The 22,302-nt window shown below is 36.1% G+C and overlaps 1 protein-coding gene across 2 annotated transcripts; it reads right to left on the minus strand.

Moving 5' to 3' along the window:
- Window positions 1–3,368: 3,368 nt before the first annotated feature.
- On the minus strand, window positions 3,369–12,573 carry LOC133524997 (uncharacterized). 2 transcript variants are annotated; one of them, XM_061861178.1, is made up of 5 exons: window positions 12,462–12,573; window positions 12,159–12,259; window positions 8,035–8,208; window positions 7,155–7,396; window positions 3,369–3,456 (listed from the first exon to the last, which is right to left on the minus strand). In XM_061861178.1, exons 2-5 carry the CDS (start codon window positions 12,249–12,251, stop codon window positions 3,435–3,437), a joined length of 531 nt encoding a protein of 176 aa, XP_061717162.1. In that variant the 5' UTR covers window positions 12,252–12,259; window positions 12,462–12,573; the 3' UTR covers window positions 3,369–3,434. The 2 variants fall into 2 exon arrangements, with proteins under 2 accessions (XP_061717162.1, XP_061717164.1); XM_061861180.1 differs by having other exon boundaries at window positions 12,159–12,256; window positions 12,462–12,564.
- Window positions 12,574–22,302: the final 9,729 nt, after the last annotated feature.

Raw genomic sequence — 22,302 nt, forward strand, 5'->3', positions numbered from 1 at the left:
CGACGCTGATTTCGGACACTTGTAAAAAAATAAAATTAAAAAATCACTTTCAATGCGTGTAGGTCAGCCATCTTTATAACTTTTTCCCGTTTGCTATTTATTACTGTTCGTTTTTTTAGCATTAGAAAAAGGGTGATAAATGTTGACGTTTCTTTTTCTTGAATATTATTCAATAACGCTTTTTAAAAACAACTTTATATTACTTATGAATGCAAAAGTATGTATATAATCGTATATTAATTATATTTATTACATATTTCCTGTGAATTATTTTTCAAAAGAATATTTTAAAGAAAAAGACACGTCAAGATCGTTTACCTTCTTTCTAATTAAAAAAAATCAAACTATATGATTCTAGAAACTTAGGATTTTGTGGCCATAGTAAACATATTTCGTCCGATTTCACTTTTTACCGGTTGTAAACAAAAATTTCGTTAATTTAATTCTTTCAAATCGACGTTTATTTACGCCAAGCATGGCTCATAAACTGACTTCCAGATGAAAAGTTTGTAGGTTTCTCGCGTCTGCTTATTATATATAAATATATAATAAGAATGAAATAAAAAATAGTCTATAATATAATGTTTTGCGAAATCGATTTTTTACAGGGCTATCACGTTTCCACGCGATATTATAACATTCGTTACGATAATATAACCGTAATAAGCTACTTAAGTTTATAGTGTAACGGTATGTTTTATTTTCCTGAAATTTCTGTTAGGTAGATCAAGCTCAATGTTGTTACTATGAAATCGAAAAATATTGATATAGGTTCAAAGTTTATACAGGTAAAAAACTTTGTTAAATCCCCTCTTACAGTGTGAGTAAAGTGTTCGAATAAACATTCCGTTTTTGAAATGTGTAATAAGACGTTTGCAAACACATATATTCGCTTATATTTCAAGTTTGATTATTCATGTCCACTTATGATTCTATTTAAACTAAAATTCATATACATTCTCACCAATTGATAGATTTTTAAATCCACTTCGCTTACCATCATATCACCTTCAATTTAATCCAATTGAAAATATTTGGGGAACAAACAGTCAAAGGATTTGTTGCCAATTTAAATTTAGCAAAGGAAAAATGGGAGTTATAATTCCGGAAGAATGAAAAAAAGGATGCTTTATAGTAGTGTTTCATTATAAGTGTTTCATCGGAAGATAATGACAGTGACATTGTTTCTGTACAGTTACATAACTGATAAAAGGGCAAAAGGTATTTCCAGAAAAAAACATTACATTTACTTTTTATCGAAAAACTATAAACTTTTGGGTTATATCTTACTATGAATCACTAGGACTATCGATTTACAAAAGAAAAAAACTGTCCGAAAGAAATGACAGGTTTGTGGCGTGGCGCATTTTCAAATACATTTTGTTTAAACCGTCACAAAACTGATCCCAAATTTTGTATGAAAACTGGAGACTATTTTTTTTTTCTTTGAATCGATAGTGTTCGTGTTTCTGAGTCGAAATAATTCAAAAGTTGATAGTGTTTCCATTAAAAAGTAAATGGTTATTTTTTTCTGTAAAAGTTGTCTATAAAACATATTAAATATTTATATAATTTATTATAATTATGCGTTTTTTTTGCAAACTGTACAGTACTGTGCAAGAAGGGCTCTTTTTTTAGTTTTTTACCTATACGGAACCTTCGGTGCACGAGTCTGACTCGCACTTGGCCGGTTCAATCACGTACACTATTTTAAAACCCTTAAACCTTAACCTTGTTGTTTTGACCTTGTTGTATGATTTTGTGACACACGACGTGGTATAAACTGCTAAAAATACACTTTATTACGCCCTCGAAGATAATATTTTATATAAAAAGTAGGAAGCTTCATAAGAAGTCATGAAATAAAAATTATATTTAAATCAAAGGCTACCCACGGGTGAGACTTAATTGGTTTCCTTCACGACATTTTCCTGTTTTTCACGACACTGTTCAGTTCAAATACACGTGTTCTTTTATTTAGCAATCAGGACACTTTTCTTGTTTTATCAAAAAATAAGCGCGTAATTTTTGAAAGTGCTACGGTTTTCCCTTGGTGATAATATTGATGTACTCGTAGAAAGGATCTGGTCGTATATATCTTTACTCATCATCATCTTCCTCGCGTTGTCCCGGCTTATTGCCACGGCTCATGTGAGCCTTGGGTCTGCTTGTCACCTTATCCTGATATTTGACGTAGGCACTAGTTTTTACAAAAGCGACTGCTATCTGACCTTCCAACTCAGAGGGTAAACTAGGCCTTATTGGGATTAGTCCGGTTTCCTCACGATGTTTTCCTTCACCAAAACGACTGGTAAATTTCAAATGATATTTCGTACTTCTTCTCTCTTCTTCTCAGCATATATGCGTCCACTGCTGAACATATGCCTCTTTCATGGATTTCCATGTTGTTCTGCATGCGGCGGTTCTATGCCCTGCCGTCTTTCTGATATCATCCGACCATCTGGCTAGTGGTTTTCCGTCACCTCGGCTTCCCAGTCTCGGCATTTCGCACTTAGTTCCGAAAAACTCATTGGTACGAGCCGGGGTTTGAACCCGCAACCTCCGGATTGAAATTCGCGCGCTCTTACCGCTAGGCCACCAGCGTTTCATGTTTTGTATATATCTTTACTGTATATAATATAAAGTAACTGACTGTCTGTTACTTTTACCTCTTCATTCTCAATCCGTTAAACCGATATATCCGATTCGAAGAATGATTAAGACACGTTTAAGATCTTTAAAAGATCGATAACTATACAACATGTCAAGATTGACGTTTATTTTGATTCCGCTATGATCCCAGGAAGAACTAACTACGATATTTCTAACGTCAAAGTGACATTGGTTGCCCAAATCGAGCTGCTTCTGTCAATTATACGACATACAAACGATATCTAAATGAGAACTTATCTAAACCAGAATTTATCGTTATCGTATCTCATTTTTCGAATCGAGCCGTTAGATGAAATTTGATACGATTATAGTTTGAGGCCTGAGGCCAGACATAGGGTAGTTTTTATCCATCATCAATCATTCCACGCAGAGTCGCGGGGAAGAAGCCAGTAAATAATATTTACCGATACCGAGTTCTGAAATAAAAATAATGTAAAAATAGGTACTTACTGAGCAGGTTCATTTTTATTTCAAGATAGACAACATTAATACTAGTGTATTAATGTTTATATATTTCCCAAAACCAGGTATTTGCGTTATCGACATCGTCAAGTAAGTTCATAAGTAGCTGTCTTATAACATAGAAATAACATGCAAGTAACAACGGTAAGTAATCTATATGTATAAAATACTAGTGTGTATGTATACTTACGCAAAATAAAAGGAGTGGCGAAAATAAATAAAACTTTAGTTAATAACGGATCAAGTGATTTATTACGGGTATAAAATTATAAAATTATTCAGAATTCAGTAAAAATAAGCTACACTCGTGTGTCCGGTAAACTGTAACAAAAGAAAAGCAATAAAATATTAACAAATATTTTTACATTAAATGCATTCCTGGGTCCTCAGTGACATCTTGTTGCATTAAATTAGAGTTGATACTCGTAGGTTATGCCTGACAAGATTCTGTCGTCATTAGATATATCGGAGCAGCCAAGGTGCTCACAATTATCTGAACACGCCTCTATTGTCAAGGTGTTAGAGTGCGTGTTCAGATATTTTTGAGCCGCTCTACCTCTCCTATATATCTGATGGGGACTGTATCGAGGTAGTGTCGCAATGCAACAAATAGCTTACACGTGGCAATAATATGCGAATGTCGTATATAACAATAGAAAATGTCAGTACCGGTCATGTCTACGACCCATGTCAAAACATTGTTATTACTATATTGGAATCATTGGAATGCTACGCAATCCCTTGTCCTTTTTTGATGTACATTCTTGATTTTGTTAAAAAATATCTTTTCTTGCATCTTTGGGAATATTTTTTTACATTTATGTTGTAAAAATCGTTTATAAATTCGAAATATTTTTTTCTTGTTTACATCGGTGAAATTAAATCACTTTCAACGTGTTATCAAAAAGTACTCCTTGCCAAATTTTGTCAGGCTCTAAATCCTGAGCCTCCTATATTATCTTCATCTATTTTAAAATCTAAATAAATAGATTTTAAGATAGATGTAGATAATGTAGTAAATGTGCTATGAGGAAACAGTGAACCTGGATTAACCTGATTTAACGGGGAAGCATCACTATGCGTCCGACATTGTGAACGTGGAACGTCGAACGAACCTCTTTGTTCACAAGTGTTGAGCACCTATATTAGCATTGGCATTTTGAAAGCACATTGTACATTAACATTAAAGCCTGGCAAGGTTCTTTGGCCTTCGCCATATTGCGAATTTTCATCGGTACTCATTCATTTTAAAAGTGATCGAATTTCACCAATGTAAACAAGAAAAAAAATAGCAATTAGGTATAAATGATCACACCGCAAATATGTCAAAACGATTCTCAAATATGCAAGAAAAAATATTTTGAATATAATAAAATATTATGTGCAATAACTACCCACTATTGCTTTTGTGAATGTTGTTATTATGATATTTGTAAATAATATAAATCATGTAAGTATAAAATCAAAGCACACGGGCGCAATTGCATGTCATGTATGTAAATAGTTTTTAAGTCTCATGAAGTGAAATGTTAATTTCTTTTGAGATTAATAAATATCTTTAACCCGAAATATTTACATTAAGAACTGGGTCAGCATTGCAATTCCAGCCGGGGCAATACGGCCAGCCTGCTGGGTACCCTACTGAGCGACTTAAAGTCCCTCTACTTAGGTACAAAATAAGTTTAAATTAATGTCAAAACCGGCCTCGAAATCACTCGAAATCGACTGATAAAACTAGTATTAATAATAATTAGAACTGGCCATTAGCTACCTATAATCTACAGCATAGCGTAAAATAAGCAAGTCACAATCCATAAAAAAAAAACGAAGGAATTAAATAGCATTTCAATAAACAATATTTTAAAATTGGTCATTGACATGATCGATAATTATATTTTATTCGAATAAATGTACGTACGCACATTACTGCTATATAAGTATGTAAGCTGTTTTTCTGGTTCTTCTTTTCAGGTTTACCTACTGAATGAATGGTACCGATATACTTTGGCACTCAGTCCCTTCAAGTATAAACATGAAAGAAAAACCGAAGTGAGAAATCTCACCCGTGTCAATAAAAAGACAGAGATTAGAGGATTTTACGAGATATTATCCTTCCCAGCAACCCGCGCTTCAGAGATAACTCTCCGCTTCTGAATCCAATTTAAAAAGTTCTTTGAGTCAAGGAGGTTGTAAACTTGACTCAGTGTGTTTGCGGAAGGGGAACACGAAGAGGTTATCTCAGTTTTAAGGGTTATGTCTACAAAAACAAAGACTTTGGGACATCGGAGTTGCTAAAGTGTCACGATTCTGGAAATTCATTTAAGATCAGTAATTATAAACGTGTTTGACGTAATACGGAAATTCTGAGGCAATATTTAAGACGTTTAAAAACAAATTAGGATACAAGTATTTAATAAGATTGTGGTAAATTATAAAAGTTGGTTTTTAAGGTTCATGTATAAATTATCACAACACACTTGCCAAATACTCTTTAAGGTGGTATGGGCCAACCCTGTTATTTTAAATTTACTTTTGAGAAAAAAATAAGGCATAGGTATTTATTGTATTTTTCATTATAACATTCACTCAATAAGTAGGTACTAATAGGTATGCAATTACATAAAGTTAGTTTCGTAAAAAATCAAATCGAAAGTAGAATGTATCCGCCTAAAATGGAATAATTATTCGCTTGCAAAATCAGCCATATCATAGAAGAAAAATTTTGAACGGTGGCCAAACGTTGGGGCTGGTTTAGGAAATTATCCGACTTTGTATAATACTGAAAGATATTAATACAGTTATAGTACCTATCCGTGTTAGCACAAAATATAACTCTCTTTAAGATAAAGCAATGCCTACTTGTTAAAAAGGATTAGCAGGTTATATTATACAAATATGAATACTCCTATTACCTACTCCTACAGCTTTAATTTGATATTTAAGATGTTTTTCTACCCAATTTGTAACCATGATACCTACAAATACTTGAAATATATTCACAAGAATTTTTAATTTGCGGTAAAAAATTAAAAGAGATGACTTTCGAAGTTTTTTGCCCCTGGGACGAGGACTCAGGTAAACGATGTTCAACTAATTATCAGACTAAAATGTTGTACCGTTCTTTTGAAACTAAATATTACCTTATTTTCGCAAAGGTGACATTTTGTACCTCTACAATTTATAGGAATTTATTTTCTGAGAGTTTGTTGAACTATATTGTTGACATACGATATATTTATAGTTTAACATAAAAGGTCAGATTGAAATCATATGCTTGGAACGTTATTACCCATTTCAAAGAGTAAACATGTATTATGTATTTTTATCAATATCGGGTACTAACTTTATGGTATCAACGTGGTTTAATTAAGATAGGGATCTTATCTTAATTAAACCACGTTGACGTTCTTTATTTTGTTGAAAAACGTTGACACATGTCATCGACATTATGTTACATACCTTTTACCAATGTCTCTTACGTGGTCTTACGTGTTTTTTACGTTTTGGGGGTGGGATGATGAGATCTGCCATTTCAATGTATTTTGTCTTTTTTAGTGTCCAAAAGCAAAATGATAATATAAATTGATATATAAGGTGTGATCACTGTGTTCAGTGAAACAGTTTGACACCATCGTGATATTTTTGGAATATAGTGTATTGGTGTCCGTCTACTACTATTAGGCGTGCCGTATACAAGGCGTAGGTAACAAAAATAGTGGGGATCCGTGTTTTCTTCTGCTTTTTCCTAATCAGAACATGATACCGAAAATGTTCTTAAACGGATTCCCACTATGTTTGCTACAACTTGTATACGGCAGGCCTAATGGTAGTCGGACACCTACGCTTGCTCACCTGTGCTTAGCGTACGCGCCAATGCGGTGGTTGTTGTGTATCACCGATCTGGTAAAGATTGCAGGAATCTTTGAAAGATTCTCACTCGTTATGTAGATTTTTGGGAGATTGATTTTCAGCTTGTATGATGATCAACAAGGAAACAAATATTCAATAAAGATACTTACTTTGGCGACATAAGATGGAAGGGCATCTTCCTAACTGCTTCTTCAGCCAAGTCAAGTGGAAAGGCGAACTCGATCATGTTCTCATTTAGGCAGTCATTGTAGGTCGAGGCGAGCTGGCAGCGGTCCGACAGGCCCTCGATGGAGTCTAGGCACATTCGGGAGACGCTGTTCAGCTTGCGCACTACGCGAGACTTCTTGCCGTTCACTAGGCTGGCGAGGTGAACGAGGAGCTCACGGTTTACCTGGGGACAAACGGAATTTTATATGACTTGTAATGTTATCTACTTTCAGGCGCATCGAGATCTGGCGAATGTACCGCGAATGTGCTGCTGTGCTAACAAAGGGCCCGCTAATTCTCTCGTGCATTACATAGTTCGTGTACGAATGGCGCATTCGCCAGATTTAGAAAAACTGTAAAAAAACACTCGGCGTCTTACGACTATCGAGCTTTAGCAAACTTTACACACTGCACGTGTACCCGCGTACCGAACTTTTTATTTACTTTGTAATGGCGCATGCTTTAAGCTTCACAGAAAGTCAGTCCAATATTGATCCAGCGAATAAGTGACACACTCCCAGCTCTATTTTATGTCTGAACTAACCTTCTCATTGGTGATGACATAGCTCTGCTCTAGCTTTCACGCAGCAAAACACAACATGGGTGCGGAATTAGTTAAGTAGTAACACGCGCCGCGTGCATGTCTTTGAAACAGGCACAGCTAACTATAACTGAATATACGAGTACCTACGTAGCGTACTGTGAACGCTAATCTACATAGCTCTTTACAGAGTGAGGATGCGTAAAGGAGCTTCACTGCCTGACTTAGTAGTGTCAAGCAGGTCAAAACCTTTTGTTTTAAGTCATCCTCAAAAGACTAACCTTCCCATGGTTGATGACATCGCTTTGCTCAAGCATGCACGCAGCGAAGCACTGCCCGGAGCGGGTCACGGGCGCCGAGTTAGTAAAGTAAGCGCGGACATCCTTGGGCGTGGCACGCACTCGGATCACACAGGACTGCGCCATGCGGACTAGGGCGTCTAGGTGGCCCTGGACCTGAGGAAAATACTTGGGTTAGGATAACTCTGTCATGAGCGATATTAATTAAACTACCGACACACATCCACTAAAACTATGTTATTGTTTTCAATAAACATTATCTATCGACATATCTATCTTAACTAGTATACGTGTATTACTTAACTTGACAGTGATTTTTTTCCACTTTTAATTTACTATCAAGCTTAATAGAATCGTTTGCAGACGTTTCTGCTTAATATGAAAATAATCTTTTTAAATGTTTCAATTTAGCTGAAAAATAAGTATAATATTGGCAGGTGATTCCTTTCTCAATCAAAATGTATGGTATCTCAGCATCAAAATGGATTTTAACGGCTTGACCATTATGTCTACAAAATGCCTAATGTACAGTAAAAATGAGCAAGAACGTAGTAAGTATTTAAGTGAGGTTGGAAGTGGCCAGTGCGATTACGCAATTTTTTATTTTCCTGCTTGCCTTTCTCTGTTCAGCGTTTCGCTAAGTACGGTTCTTTCACCCGAAAGTCACGAAAAGTACTTGGAATTATTTCCGGTAATGTAAACACCGGTGGGCGCAGAGCAGGTGTACGGGTGGTTTCGGCGTGCGACTTTCAAATTAAAATCTGGGGGAAAATAGCCTTGTTAACCTCGAACTTATTTAAGCGCTCGTGTCTTTTTTTTTTTAGGCTTCGCAAGCGTTCATAGTACACGGTAACTGTACTAACTAAACATGTGCGTGGTAGTCCGAAGGATTGAACCGTGTAACCTTAATAATACGGACTTTTCGTAGTTAACTAGCCGTCCTTGGGTCAAAAAACTGGGCAGAAAATAGCCGTGAAAATCGTAGTAAGTAAGTTTCAAATATCTCTGTTACTCTAATTACGCCTTCATTGGAGTAAAAGAGAAAGAAGCCCGCGATTTCTGTTATTCAGTGTTCGCGGTAGGCCGTTATTTAGTAAAGTATAGAGTATTTTGTTCTGGAACTGTTATGGATTTAATTTGTCAGAAATGAAATTTTCGGACCAGTAATTAAAATCAGAAACGGGATCCAGTCCAGCTGTCTCCAGAATCTCCTGCTCCTCCTTGGGAGGCGAAACACGTGTCGGGTTTTGGGCATTCTTTTGGTAGTGGTTTGTTATATATATTTGTTTCTATTCGCACAGGGAGAGTGGAAACTTTAATTGTATGAAAAAATATGCGAGAAAATATATTGGTTTAGCACTAATTGACTCGCACGTTGAGGTCACACGTGATAGGTACAATTTTAGGCAAGCGTTTACATCTATTATATTATTGAAATTGCTTACAATGTCAGTTAAAGGATTAAATTCGCTGTATTTTTTAAATTATGGTATCTGAAGCTACTTAAACTAAATACAGGTATGGATATAACTTATCCTATTCTAAGTATAAAGTATCGGAGCAATCTAGGTAGTCGTTTTAAAATGAGAGCATAACTACGTTTGTATGGAGAACCGAGCTTGCTGCGGACTCTGTACAATTCATCAGACTAATTTTATCTTTCATTCTCAGCCTCGTTTCTCTTCAACGATAACTGTTTATGTTATGAGTAAAGAGTAGCCTCAGGATGGAAACGAGCACTATCTTATGCAAAGCCCTTTCAAGAAAGGTCTTACTGGGGAAAAGATAATCTATCCTACGAGGCATAAACCAAAGAATAAACCTAAGCAAGAGATTTAGAGTCACGAGACATTTTAGGCTTCTCGAATAAATATTTGTAAGTTTCTGTACGTTTTTTGACTATTTTTCTTTGCAACAAAATAATTTATGAAATTTAATGTAATTTATTTATCATGAAAGTTCTTTAAAATTAGTCAGGCAGTAAGAGCTTTTTAGGGTTCCGGTAGTCAATTAGGAACCCTTATAGTTTCGCCATGTCCGTATGTCCGTCCGTCCGCGGCTTTCCTCCGTGATCATTGGTGCTAGAAAGCTGCAATTTGGTATGGATACGTAAATCATGCTTGGCGACAGAACGGTAAAATTAAAACAACCATCCAAATTTTTTTTTGGCTGTAACCCAATGGCGTGGAGTATCGTTTCATAGGTCTTTTAAAAGGAATATGGATCTTCAATAACCATTTTGTGATAAAATGAATGTTTTCGGAAATAATCCGGCTCAAAAAAATATTTCCCCCCTTCTAACTTTTGAACCATGGGTCCAAAAATTTTTTTTTTTAAATAAAAGCTCGACAAGTACTTTCAATGAAAACCACAGTAAAGATGATCGGTCCTGCCGTTTTTGAATTATTGCAAAAAGTAATATAGTAAAAAGACGTACTAAGCGCTGCGAAGCTTGCTATCCATGTATTTTAACCGCATTTTCTTCGCTAGCCGAAACTGACGACGTACTTACAGTGCAACTACGGAAGGTGGAGGTAAGGAAATAAATCTCCATGTACCAAAAAGTGTCATCAAAAAACCTTAAATAGGTGGCGCTATAATACCTAGAATACTTGAACAAAAAAATCAAATCATAGACAGCGCACTTCACTCCGTCAATAGCGCCTAGGTTCTTAGCTACTCTAGCGCTACTCTGGAGAGATTTGGAACTATTATTTATAGCTAACAGCTGGACATTTTTGCAACAGTTCTACCATAAGAGATGGCACTCCTTTTAATTCCACACTCCATAAGTGCAACCTTGTTATAAATCACTAACAAGTTGTATATGAGATACGATACTCTGTACTACTGCATACTCGCGAAGTAATGTGTTAAAGTTCGGAAACGCGATAGTTTCGAAAATCACAAGTATGAAACTAAAATTCACTTCGAAACCATTATACCTCCGCAATGCAAGACTTCTTACTACTTACCTACTTGTTGCTAGATTATAAAGTGCTTCTAGTTTAGTAGCTTTTACTCTAGCCAGACGTTTCAATTCGTGGAAATGTAAAGTAGCTAATATTTAGAACCAGATATAATAAATAAACTGATGTTTTTCTACTCGTCGACTGTAATGGTTGAATGAAGATGTCGTATACCAAACTATAATTGCGTACTTTTCATGTATGGGCTCCCACTCAACTATAAGATTCATTTCCATACGCTGTAGTCAACAATAAAAAAAAAGATCAATCACGTGCCGCCGCGCTCCCATTCCAGTCGCGCGTTGCTGTCTATATTTTTGTCTACCTACTGAGATACTTGCTAATTTTCATAAATTATTTAGGTATTATAGTAAAAAAGTATTATTTTAGATGACTCGTAGAAAAAGTATTGTATACAATATGATATAATACAGATTTTTAATCTTGTACGTTACTTAGGGAACTCAGCAAGCTTCGTTGCCTAAATACAGTACTCGACTGAAAAGCTCTCTATTATATCACGATTGTATAAAATACTATTGCGAGCGTGTACGTTGTTGATTTAAAGTTGTATGACCAGGCTCCATGTTTTCTCAATCATATTTAAACAAATATAAATATATTAAAAATTTACCTATTTGCAGAATGTTGTCAGTCAATTAGATTGCCTAATTTTGCGGCTGTAGCACGGTCACATTTTTATCATTTGTCACGTTCTAACAAGTATGTAAGTGCGAAACTGACATAGTGACAACTGATAAAAATGCGACCGTGATTCTACAGCCGCTGGAGTGTACTTACTCGTATATGATACAAGGCCAAGCCACACTGGATACGAATGCGGCACGTCTCCGACTCTCTGCATAGTAAATCTTTTGCGTTGCGTGCCGCATTCGTTACGTCTGCCCGTCTTAACTCATTCATCGCTGAGCTACGGTCGTAGCGCTACGTCGTAGCCGATAACATGGTTTTCCTGTTATGTAGAGGAAATGCTTCGTAGAGGCAAAACAACGTGTCGTGATTAGCGGAGAATGGTTTAAGGCAGGCGAAGCCGTGCTGCACACGCAAGCCATGTGCAATTGTGCATCGTTCCTTACGAGGCGTGGGCATTAAATCTGTAACTAATTTGTTAATTACCTTAGGATCCGAGAAATCTACCAAAGCTCCTCCACGTGGACCCGCAAACGCAAGTCCTGGCAACAGGAAAACGAGGATCCTGATGAACTGCATCGTTGCTGCTGCATGAAAGTACAAATATTAATTATGTTTTTATTGTCTTTTTTTTAAGGAATTAACACATGTTTTTCTATTTTGCTCTGTTTGCATAATATAAGTATTAATTACAAACAGAGCAGATACAAAAGAACCTTAAAGGTCACATCTTAAAGGTCTTATGGAAAATTATCTGCAAAAGGCAATATCTAAAATTAACCAAAGTACCTTTCAAGATGAACAGCTTCAGAGAAAAAATGTCACGGAGAAATCTTAAGAGAAAATTTACAATTTCCTGCAGGCGACGGTAACGAAATAAATGTCTGAAATGAAGTTAGCTGAACGCCCGGCGACACTAGGACTTAAATGCTCTACGAACGAACAGTCGAGACTATAAGGAACGGGACACACGGAACGGGGCGGCGACGTACACCAGCGATACGCTGAGTGCGGTTGAAACGTTGCATGTATGAAATCAATGTTCAATTGAATAATATTTTTTTTACTATTCTTTTTCTTCATATAGTATTCTGTAAGAATTTATTTTAGGTAATAGGATCTGAATTTATAAAGTGGATTATGATGACTCTGATTATGGGAATATGGATAATTTTGCAATTTCAGTTTGCGTGTTCCTGAAGTGCTGAAGGGATGGTGTGTTTTTCGTCAAAATAAAAAAAAGGAATATCTGACTCTTATTAAGTACTTACATATTTAAAAATTGTTGTAGAGGTTGTTCTCTACTTTTATTTTATTATTGTTGTTTTTGTAGGTGTTTAATTTTAATGAGTTGTGTCATGTGTATATTATATTGTTATTATTTCGGTAGTAGTTGATAAAGTATTATGTACATGTAAAAACCGATATTAAAAGGAATATATTTCATCAAATTCACGATAGTTTAAATACGAGGAATTTATTTCCTTTTAGTCAACGTGATTTATCCACGTGCTAAAATAACATTCACTTGGGAGTATAGTATCCTCGGTGTCGACATTTTCAGTGACGTCCAATTCCGTAGCCACCTGGAAGGAAAGGCTGCGCTGGCAATGCTGGCATCCAAAAAACTCGGTGTGCTCAATAAAGCGAGGCGATACTTTACTCCGGGGCAAAGACTGCTGGTTTATAAATCGCAAGTCAGACCCCATATAGAATATTGCTGTCACCTTTGGGCAGGAGCACCTGCAGGCCAGCTTGGACCATTCGACTCAGTCCAAAGGCGCGCTGTACGAATCGTCGACGATCCCAAACTCACAAGCGGTATTGAACCTTAAAAAGTCTAAGGAGAGACTTTGCCTCCTTGTGTGTGTTCTACCGCTTGTACAATGGGCTGTGCTCTGCTCTGAAGAATTGTTTGACATGATGCCAACGGCCGCTTTCTATCACCGCACCGCTCGCCGTCATCAGGGTGTTCATCCGCACACCCTAGAACCTAAATGGTCGCGTACTGTGCGGTTTAAGAGGAATTTCCTCCCGCGAACGCTTCGACTGTTGAATGAGCTTCCTGCCGAGGTTTTCCCGAGGGGCTACAGTATGGGGTTCTTTAAAAAAGGAGTGTACAGGTTTTTAAAGGGTCGGCAAAGTGCATGTAACACCTCTGGTATTGCAGGCGTCCATAGGCTACGGTGACTGCTTACCATCAGGCGGGCCGTATGCTTTTTTGCCACCGTCGTGGTATAAAATAAAAACTTTTTAACATCGAGGGATTGAAAGTAACTGACACCGTTTTATCACGTTCTCACGCAGACAAGAACGACCATAATCCCGTACTGCGATGTGCAGCGCAGAATCGTTCCGTGTGTTCTGCGCCTAAAGCAAGAACAATGAGGATTGTGCTAATTCTGTTGCCTTTATTGTGCACCAGATGCACACATTACGTTTCGGCTGATTTTCACGTAACTCCGCGTATTAAGGATCTTTTTTTTGTGTTTTTAATTGGACATTCCAGAAAGGTTGTAAGTATTTGCGCATTTGTTCTGCGTAGACCCTTTACAATGTTGGTAGTGTTCGGAATTTATATTTTGAAATGAGCACTTTGCCCGTTTTACCCATAACGAGGTTGACTGTCAAACTTCTCAAGACAGCATACCATTGGATGAAGTCAGAGTACGACCGGCCGTTGTGAAGATTCTTGTGGGGTTTCCTTTTCCTCCTGTGGACGTCATTCGGCTGGTACAATGTGACGTTTTCAACTAAAAGGTCAATCACTGTCGGTTGTCAATAAGGTTGATGAATAGAAACTTTAAGCAAATAGCGCCTAATTGACAAAATACAATAAGTACCCTTTTAGTTGAATATAGCACAATGATGATGAAAATAATCAAGGCGTAACTTAATAGATATCTCGTATTCAACATCTTATGTTAAATTGTGCTATGGTCATCCACAATGAAATCAACTTACGTTACATCCTGCTCGCAAAAGAAAAACAAAATACCCCGTTGTGGTATAAAAATACGAGAGCACGTTGGTACCAACAGAAAGAAAAGAATTACGGAGGTTTATATCTTTTCAGCCGGCATGTGCCAGATGTGCCAGCCAGTTGTATAATCGAAATAATAAAAGGCATTTAAGAGTAGCGCCTATACGCGCTCAACGGTAAAATGAACGCCTGCATTTTAGCACTTTTAGACCAGTTAGTGAAGAAGTTGAATACGTACGTATGGCAAAATGCCCGTATGGCATATTGTCCTACTACGGACACATAATGAGGAGGTCTCCCTTGAGCGTCGAAAAGCTGATTATTGTCACAAAAATATTAAAAGACAGAGAGAGATATGGCAAAATTTACGCGTTTTTGCCAGTGACATTGGTATATAAAATATAAAAAATCTTTTCACATTTCTAACAATTTGTATTTATATAAGTAGTGCATCCGAATATATACATATCTAATGGATTAATTGTATTTTTAACTTGAATGCCTCAAGATGGTAAAAAGTATTATTCAATATTGCACGAGTGTGGTTAATCTATTTGGGAAACAGCAACGTTAGACTCACCATCAGTTTAATGACGACTACGGATATTTTTAAGAAGGTACAAGTAGATATAGTTGTTGGTCTGCACCTATGTCCTACGTAATTACCTATAAATTTCACTCGTAACATATATTGCCAGGCAGCATAATTTTTGGAAAATAGTAGCGTTTTTTTTATTACAATACGCTTACCAAAAATATGAATAGAAATTTAGAGGCCTTACTCTAGTAACTTCATCGATTCGTAATCTGATTAAACAACTTTTCATTAACGTCTAAAATGCACTATTAAAATTGTAACTATTTTTGGACAAAAGCTAACGAAACGTTTCTAAATTTGCGTACTTTTATTGTTGATGAAAGAATTAAAAAAAAAAAAAATAGTTTAAAAACAGTGACCGGGCAGCACGTACCTTAGTATACAAATTAATATTCTAAAAATGTTACATGTTCATGAATTTATTAATTTACTTTCACCGGTATCAGCGTTCACGGTAAGTAACAGATAGGTTTTGACCCTTATTGATTAGGGTATAATAAGCGTGTTAGAGAGTCTCGCCACGTTTGGGGTCTCAGTTTGTGGCCATTTTCGTAGCAGATGTCTTCTTTTGAGGCTTTCGATTTTCATTTACATTTTTACACTCGTCGCTCATAACACTAAATACCTCTACTCCATATAACTATATGTATTACATACGGCATTAACGCAGCAAATAAATATAAGTAGGTATGTTTAAATTGAACATTACATTCGGTGTCAATAACATTCGGTGACCGTGTAATGATACCATCAAGCTAGTCTGATGAGACATGCAATGCACAAGAAGTAAAATAAAATATGCTGCAAAAAATCTGCTATTACCGTGGGTATTAAAAAAATACTTTCACGTGGTAACAGGTAGGTACTTAGTAAATGTACCTATAAACTTTTGAAATCAATCTACGTTCGTCATCGTTTACGGTCTAGGGTTTTCTTATCCAACTCGATATGAATGAACATAATAAATAATCGTAGTAAGTACCGTACTTTCCTCCTCCAAAATTCTAAATTGTTTTTTAAACAATATATATACAGGCTTATATTTGTATATATACAGGCTTTAATAATAATAAAATATTAATTATACTCACGTCCGACAACTGAAACATTTCAGTTGTCGGACGCGGTCGTCAGACCGTTAACATCTCCAGCATTTCCTGACGATGCCTCGTAAAGAACCGAAACACGTGTCGAGTTTTGTACTTTTGGTCGTGGGTTGTTAATAAATAATTTGCTTATTTATTTTTTTAACATTAATTGAATTGCATTTCGAGGATTAGCAAAGTAATATTTTTTGTTTTAATTAGTATGGATTTCCGCAAAGTAACGCCTGATTCTATTCATCAGGGTGTAATCGTTAAATATATACATGCGATTATTTCGTAAATATACCATATATTAGATATTTCCCATCGAAAGTACTTTACCCAAGGGTAAAGGGTTTTTTTTAAATAAAATTTGAAGTATCGAATATATTAAGCTTAAACACTCCCGTACATTAAGTACGACGTTCGCTAAGTGGTTTAATTTATCTGCAGTAAGAGATATGATTAATCTGATCTGAATGTAATATAATTAATTGTTCACATGATTATTCTTTAATAAACTTTTTTTTTGTGGTTAAATTTTTTAACAATTTCTGAATCATTAAAATTCATTGATAACGACTAAATTACTAGGACTTTTAAACTAAAGCTTCAGCACTTTCATACTAAATATACCGTTTAAAGTTAATGATTTTGAATTTTTATTTAAAAAAAAGTTATTGATGTGATTGAGTAACGTACTCTCGACATAAATGAAACGTTTTTTAATATATTTTATATTCACAGAATAATGGCCTGTAAAGACTTGACACAATTACCCAGTGGGAAGCACAATTACCCAGTGGGAAGTAAAGTAGGTACATTTTAAGGTAAACTTGCATCCCACACAGATTCCAATCAACTGTATATCAGTTCATGTCAAATCAGTCGGAAATACGAGTATTCGGGTACAAATATCCCCACAACGTGGAACGTATTTGCTAAGCGTCAACATTTTTGGAGGACAGAGTTTTTGATTGCGATTTGCTTTGTACGCTCGATTGGTTCTCTTTATGAAGTTATGAACCGCCTGGAGAGATATTTTACTTAGTGTTCTAAATTGAGACTATATTTTGGACAATTTTGTGGTGTAATGTAAGCGAGTTAGGTTAGAACTGCGACCACACACAGAACTGACGTATTACCAGAAAAGCTGGTTAGGTTAGGTTAGAACTACGACAATTCAGTGAACCAGAAATGAAAATTTGTTTAAAATTGCTACCCCACGCAGAGCATTAATATGAAATAATTTTGTGTGAAGTATACTTACTTACTTACTGCTGTAGCGCAGCTACCCGAAGTGGATCTTGGCCTCGGACACCAAAGACTGCCATGCTTCTCTGTCAAAAACCGTTTCCGTCCAGTCGACGGCGCCGAGTTCGCTAAGGTCTTTTTGCACTTTACATCTCCAGCGCTGCGGCACCTAGGGCGTCCAGATGGTCTTCGGCCATTTGGAACTCCAGAGTACGCCCTCCAGACTGCACGATCCTCACCCATGTGTGTGTGCATATGTGTGAAGATAGGGTCATATAATTTAAAACAATCGACTGTTCGATGAAATGGATTGTCGATATAATGTAAATATTTGAAACGTTGTCGATGAAGGTGGGCAGGCAAGCGCGCCATTTTCTTCAATTCTGGAGTAAAATTACGGTATCCTTTTTAATTGTCCACCCTGGCAAGTTTAACTGCAAAAACGGTAGCATACAGGGTGTAAAGAGTGTCGATGAAGTGATATTCGAATAGATAATTGTTTGTCGGCGATTCAAGGCACGTTCTTGGCAAACTTTATTATTAAACCATGCCACATTACCCGTAAACTGACTCCAGACTCGGGAAATATGTATTCATGAATTGTTAAGTAAAACTCCACCAAGTTTTGTTCGAAATAACGTTTAGTTACAGCTTTTAACGGTAAGTTTAGACTTGGTTGAGTCGCAAACTGCGGTTATCATTAGTGGTTGGTTGGTTACCCTTATAAGGTCTCAAAAAAATCTATAAGATCATCTTTTTGTATTATTTTCTTGTACGGCATTTTTAAGACCATAAAAATAGTATAAAAAATATAAATAAACCTATTAAGACCTCGTCACGTACAATCAACCGGTAGTTCACTCGGTAGATTGACATTCGTGTAAAACCGAATAACCACAGTATTCACACAGTTGTCACCGTGATTAGACATCAGTGAAGGATCACGACCCACCTTCACAGGATCCACGCGGAATCGATGGCAACAAAACATAAGGTTTTAGGTACATTCTATAAACAAAGAAGCAGAGCGTAAATAAATAAAGTTTATCAATTCGATAAAAAACGTAGATATGACATCGTGCCGTATAATGAAATGGAACAAAACTACTCGCCACTGCAAACCAAATATAAAGATCATTCGATATGCTTGACAAATCCGGTGAGTATTCGTTTTTTTGTTGTACAAACGATGTGTGAACCTATGCACAAAGTATATGCCGCTATTTATTCATTAAAATGTATACTGCAAAAAAAACGTGCAGGACAATGCCTTGTGAACGCAGCCTTACACTACAGGGCGGGCAACTTGGACGTATATAACTATGTTTGCCATATAATAATTAGAGCGTGTCAGTGTACAGTGTAGTATAGGCAAAGCAAAGCGCACCACCTACCTTTTCTCGAAGCGCTTCGTCGTTTTTTTGAACCCTCAGACTCAATTTATACCAGATCCACTCACTCACTGATGATCATCAAAACCCTTAGGGTACTTCCTGAAATCCTAGAAAGTTTGGTATGTAGGATAGTATTAGTGCACAAACAAAAAAACAATTCGGAAACTTGAAATTTTTAGCTACTAAGGGGGTGAAAAGGGGGGTGGAGTTTTGTATGGAGAATTACCGATTTAGTTGAAAGGACCATGCGCATTTTATATGGATATCTGGGCCATGAACGAACACAAATGAAAGTTATGTACATGATTAGGATTCTTCGTGACAAACAAGGATATGCCAGAGCTATACTAGAAAAATCGGTCCTTTAGAGAGAAAACAGTTATACCTAGGGAAACTTCTTTTCTGCACCCAGAGCACCTCCTCGTGGAGACGGTGGTAACAAGCATCGCTTGGCTAAGTCCCTGGTGTACGCTACGCCGTCATGGCAGAAAGAAGATTCGAGAACGTTGACAACGATCCCTCTGGAGTTCACCCTGGAGAAAAGATCATGCGAGCGGTGAATGTATCGGATGGGGAACGCCTTCAAATCACTGTGGGTCATGTAACAAATATTTGAGACGCGGGATAGGCGACATTCCCTTCAAGGCCCCGAAAATATGGCAGCATTTGCATCCTGTTCAATTTTCAAAAGAAGTTCAATTAATCCTGCTGATGCTATTTGTCACGCTTGCTGGTGTAAATTCCTCCGATATAACACATCAATATCTAAGCCATCAGAACAATCAGCACAAGCAATTCAGTCGAGTAAACCCAGAGCTACGTATAGTGAACAAAAATGTGTTTTTGGGTTGCAAGGAGTCTGGACGTGTCGTTAGTATCTATTTAGAAAACGTCAAGAAACTTCACATTTTCAAGCAGATTTTATGGTACTATATAATTGTACCATAACTATGTCAAAGAGTGATTTTTAAGGACAATGTCTTACAGCGGCATGCATAATTTGATAAGACCTACACTTTACTATAGGTGTCGTCTATGTTCGCTCGTGGCCCAAAATGCCCATCCTCCTTTGGTATGTAGATAGTTTTTATTATAGGGAAGGATTTAAAATAGTTTGCAATCCCAAAATCACCCCGTAATTGTGAAAAGGGGGAAGAAAAGGGCGTTAGAGGGGAAAAGGGTAAAGGGGGTTAAGTTTGTATGGGGAATCAGTAAAAAGCAGATTGTATAAAAGATGCCCCCAGATACGTATTTCAGGATATTTAATAATAAATCACCCCCAACCCTTCAAATTAAGGGTTGGAAAATTGTCACAAGCAGCTTTCAAAAAGAAGTGAAATCCCATCAAAAACATTTTCACGTAAAATGTTGCCAAGACAAAACCATAAGGCTAGCACTGTCAAAAAGTTATCAGATCTTTTTAGAGCCAAGCTTTTAACTCTCCAAGCCCTAACTTCACAAACTCTACACCTTAGTCAAAATATGCGGCTTGCCCATTTCGTTACTACAAGAAGTAATTGTATAATAAAAAATATTAATCATGAATAAATTTTTCACCTTACGCCCATGTGACGGTACCGAATAATGAGCCCAAACTCGATGAGGGATGTGTTGCTTTATTAGCGAGATACAGCTGTCACGTCCAGTTCTTATATCACAAAGGCTGTGAGGTTTGAACAGTCGAATACTGGCCATCATGTTTATGTGGGTTTTCAACCGAAAATAAAATTGAGTTAGTATAAATAAATAAATTAAATTCATTGTATTTAGGGACAATCTTACACAGATCGACTTATCCCCAAACTAAGCAGAGCTCGTACTATGGGTACTAGGTCGTCATCTAGTACGTAGGTCGGTCGTACCTTTCATATATCGTCATATACATACGGATAATAGCTAAATACGTACGTATTTATATACATAGTGTGTAATATAAATGTGTAACATTTTCTTCCATCATCATAAATAATTTTATCTATAATCAAAACTGTCTAGCTTAGGTTTGTTAATGATTGTAAACAATTTGTTATCAAATTTGTGAAATGATCTGTATAATGCAAATTTCATGTAAATTGAACTTAATGAATAGCAAAATTATAATATAATATAATAGGTTTTTATGTTAATGTACCTATCATACTTAATATTTTACGGGCCCCTAATTTAAAAAACAGCCTTATTTTTTAATACAAAGTGGTGCTTAACTGTATGTGTAAAAAATGATTAATTTTTTATAAAAACATTATATGGGATTTCATGGCTTGACATTAAATATTGGGTGAATAAATGTCACTTTTAACATGTATCAAATGCAAAATGAATAGGTATGGGTATGGGTAGGTTAGTAAATAAATAAATATTCAAACTGCGAATAATAGTAATGTATTCGTAATATTTATTATTTACTTTTTCCACAATATCTTAATCGTCAAAAATCACTGAAGAAAAATCGGATGGGTTGACGATAGCTTGTTTAGTGTCTTTTTTATACAGTGCAGATAACCATAGATTCCTACTTAAAAAAAACTTAAGCATGGTACCGATATAAGCGTTGAATAAATTAAAAAAAGTTTACAAAATTATAGGTTAATGTCTCTTTAACAATCGACATATTATAGTCAATTAATGTTTCATAACATCCGCCATGATGGAAATATTTCAAAGCAATTAGGAAACTTATAATTGTACCTACGTATATCACTTTGATAACATCAGTTTGAAATTGAGCTCGAAGTTAAGTTTGGAATAAACAATTTTATATTTGGTGTTTACATTAAATAATTATTTAGGTAGATGTACTACGTACAATCACATCAGAAAATATCGATACGAAAAATGTGCCAAAAATATATATTAATATGTGGGCAATAAAGTTGTGTATACATATTTCTGGCACTTTTTTTCGTATCGATAGTTTGTGCCAATAGTAAATATCTATTCATAATTAAAATAAGTAAACTGAATTGGATTGTGTATCTCGGTGAGGACTGTTGTGAAGGAAAATCCATGTTTTAGTGTGTAAGTTAGTTTTAATAGAACCTTATGTACATTTTACTTCGTTTTTACTCCTAATAAATAAAATAACATATTTCCTACTAAATAAAATATATATACTTTGTCCATAATTCATCACAGATCAAACTCCTGCACGGATACCACGAATCAGCATTTGACATTGACGCCAGCGTCTGCGTGAACTCGCTTGCATCTCGCTCGCATTGATGTATTGGTGCGATGGAGATGGAGGATGGATTATTATATATTTTTTCTACTCGTCGACTGTAGGTAATGGTTGATGTCAATTTCATACACCCAA

This window comes from Cydia pomonella, chromosome 14 (assembly GCF_033807575.1).
Source record: "Cydia pomonella isolate Wapato2018A chromosome 14, ilCydPomo1, whole genome shotgun sequence".
In the NCBI taxonomy this organism is placed as follows: Eukaryota; Metazoa; Arthropoda; class Insecta; order Lepidoptera; family Tortricidae; genus Cydia; species Cydia pomonella.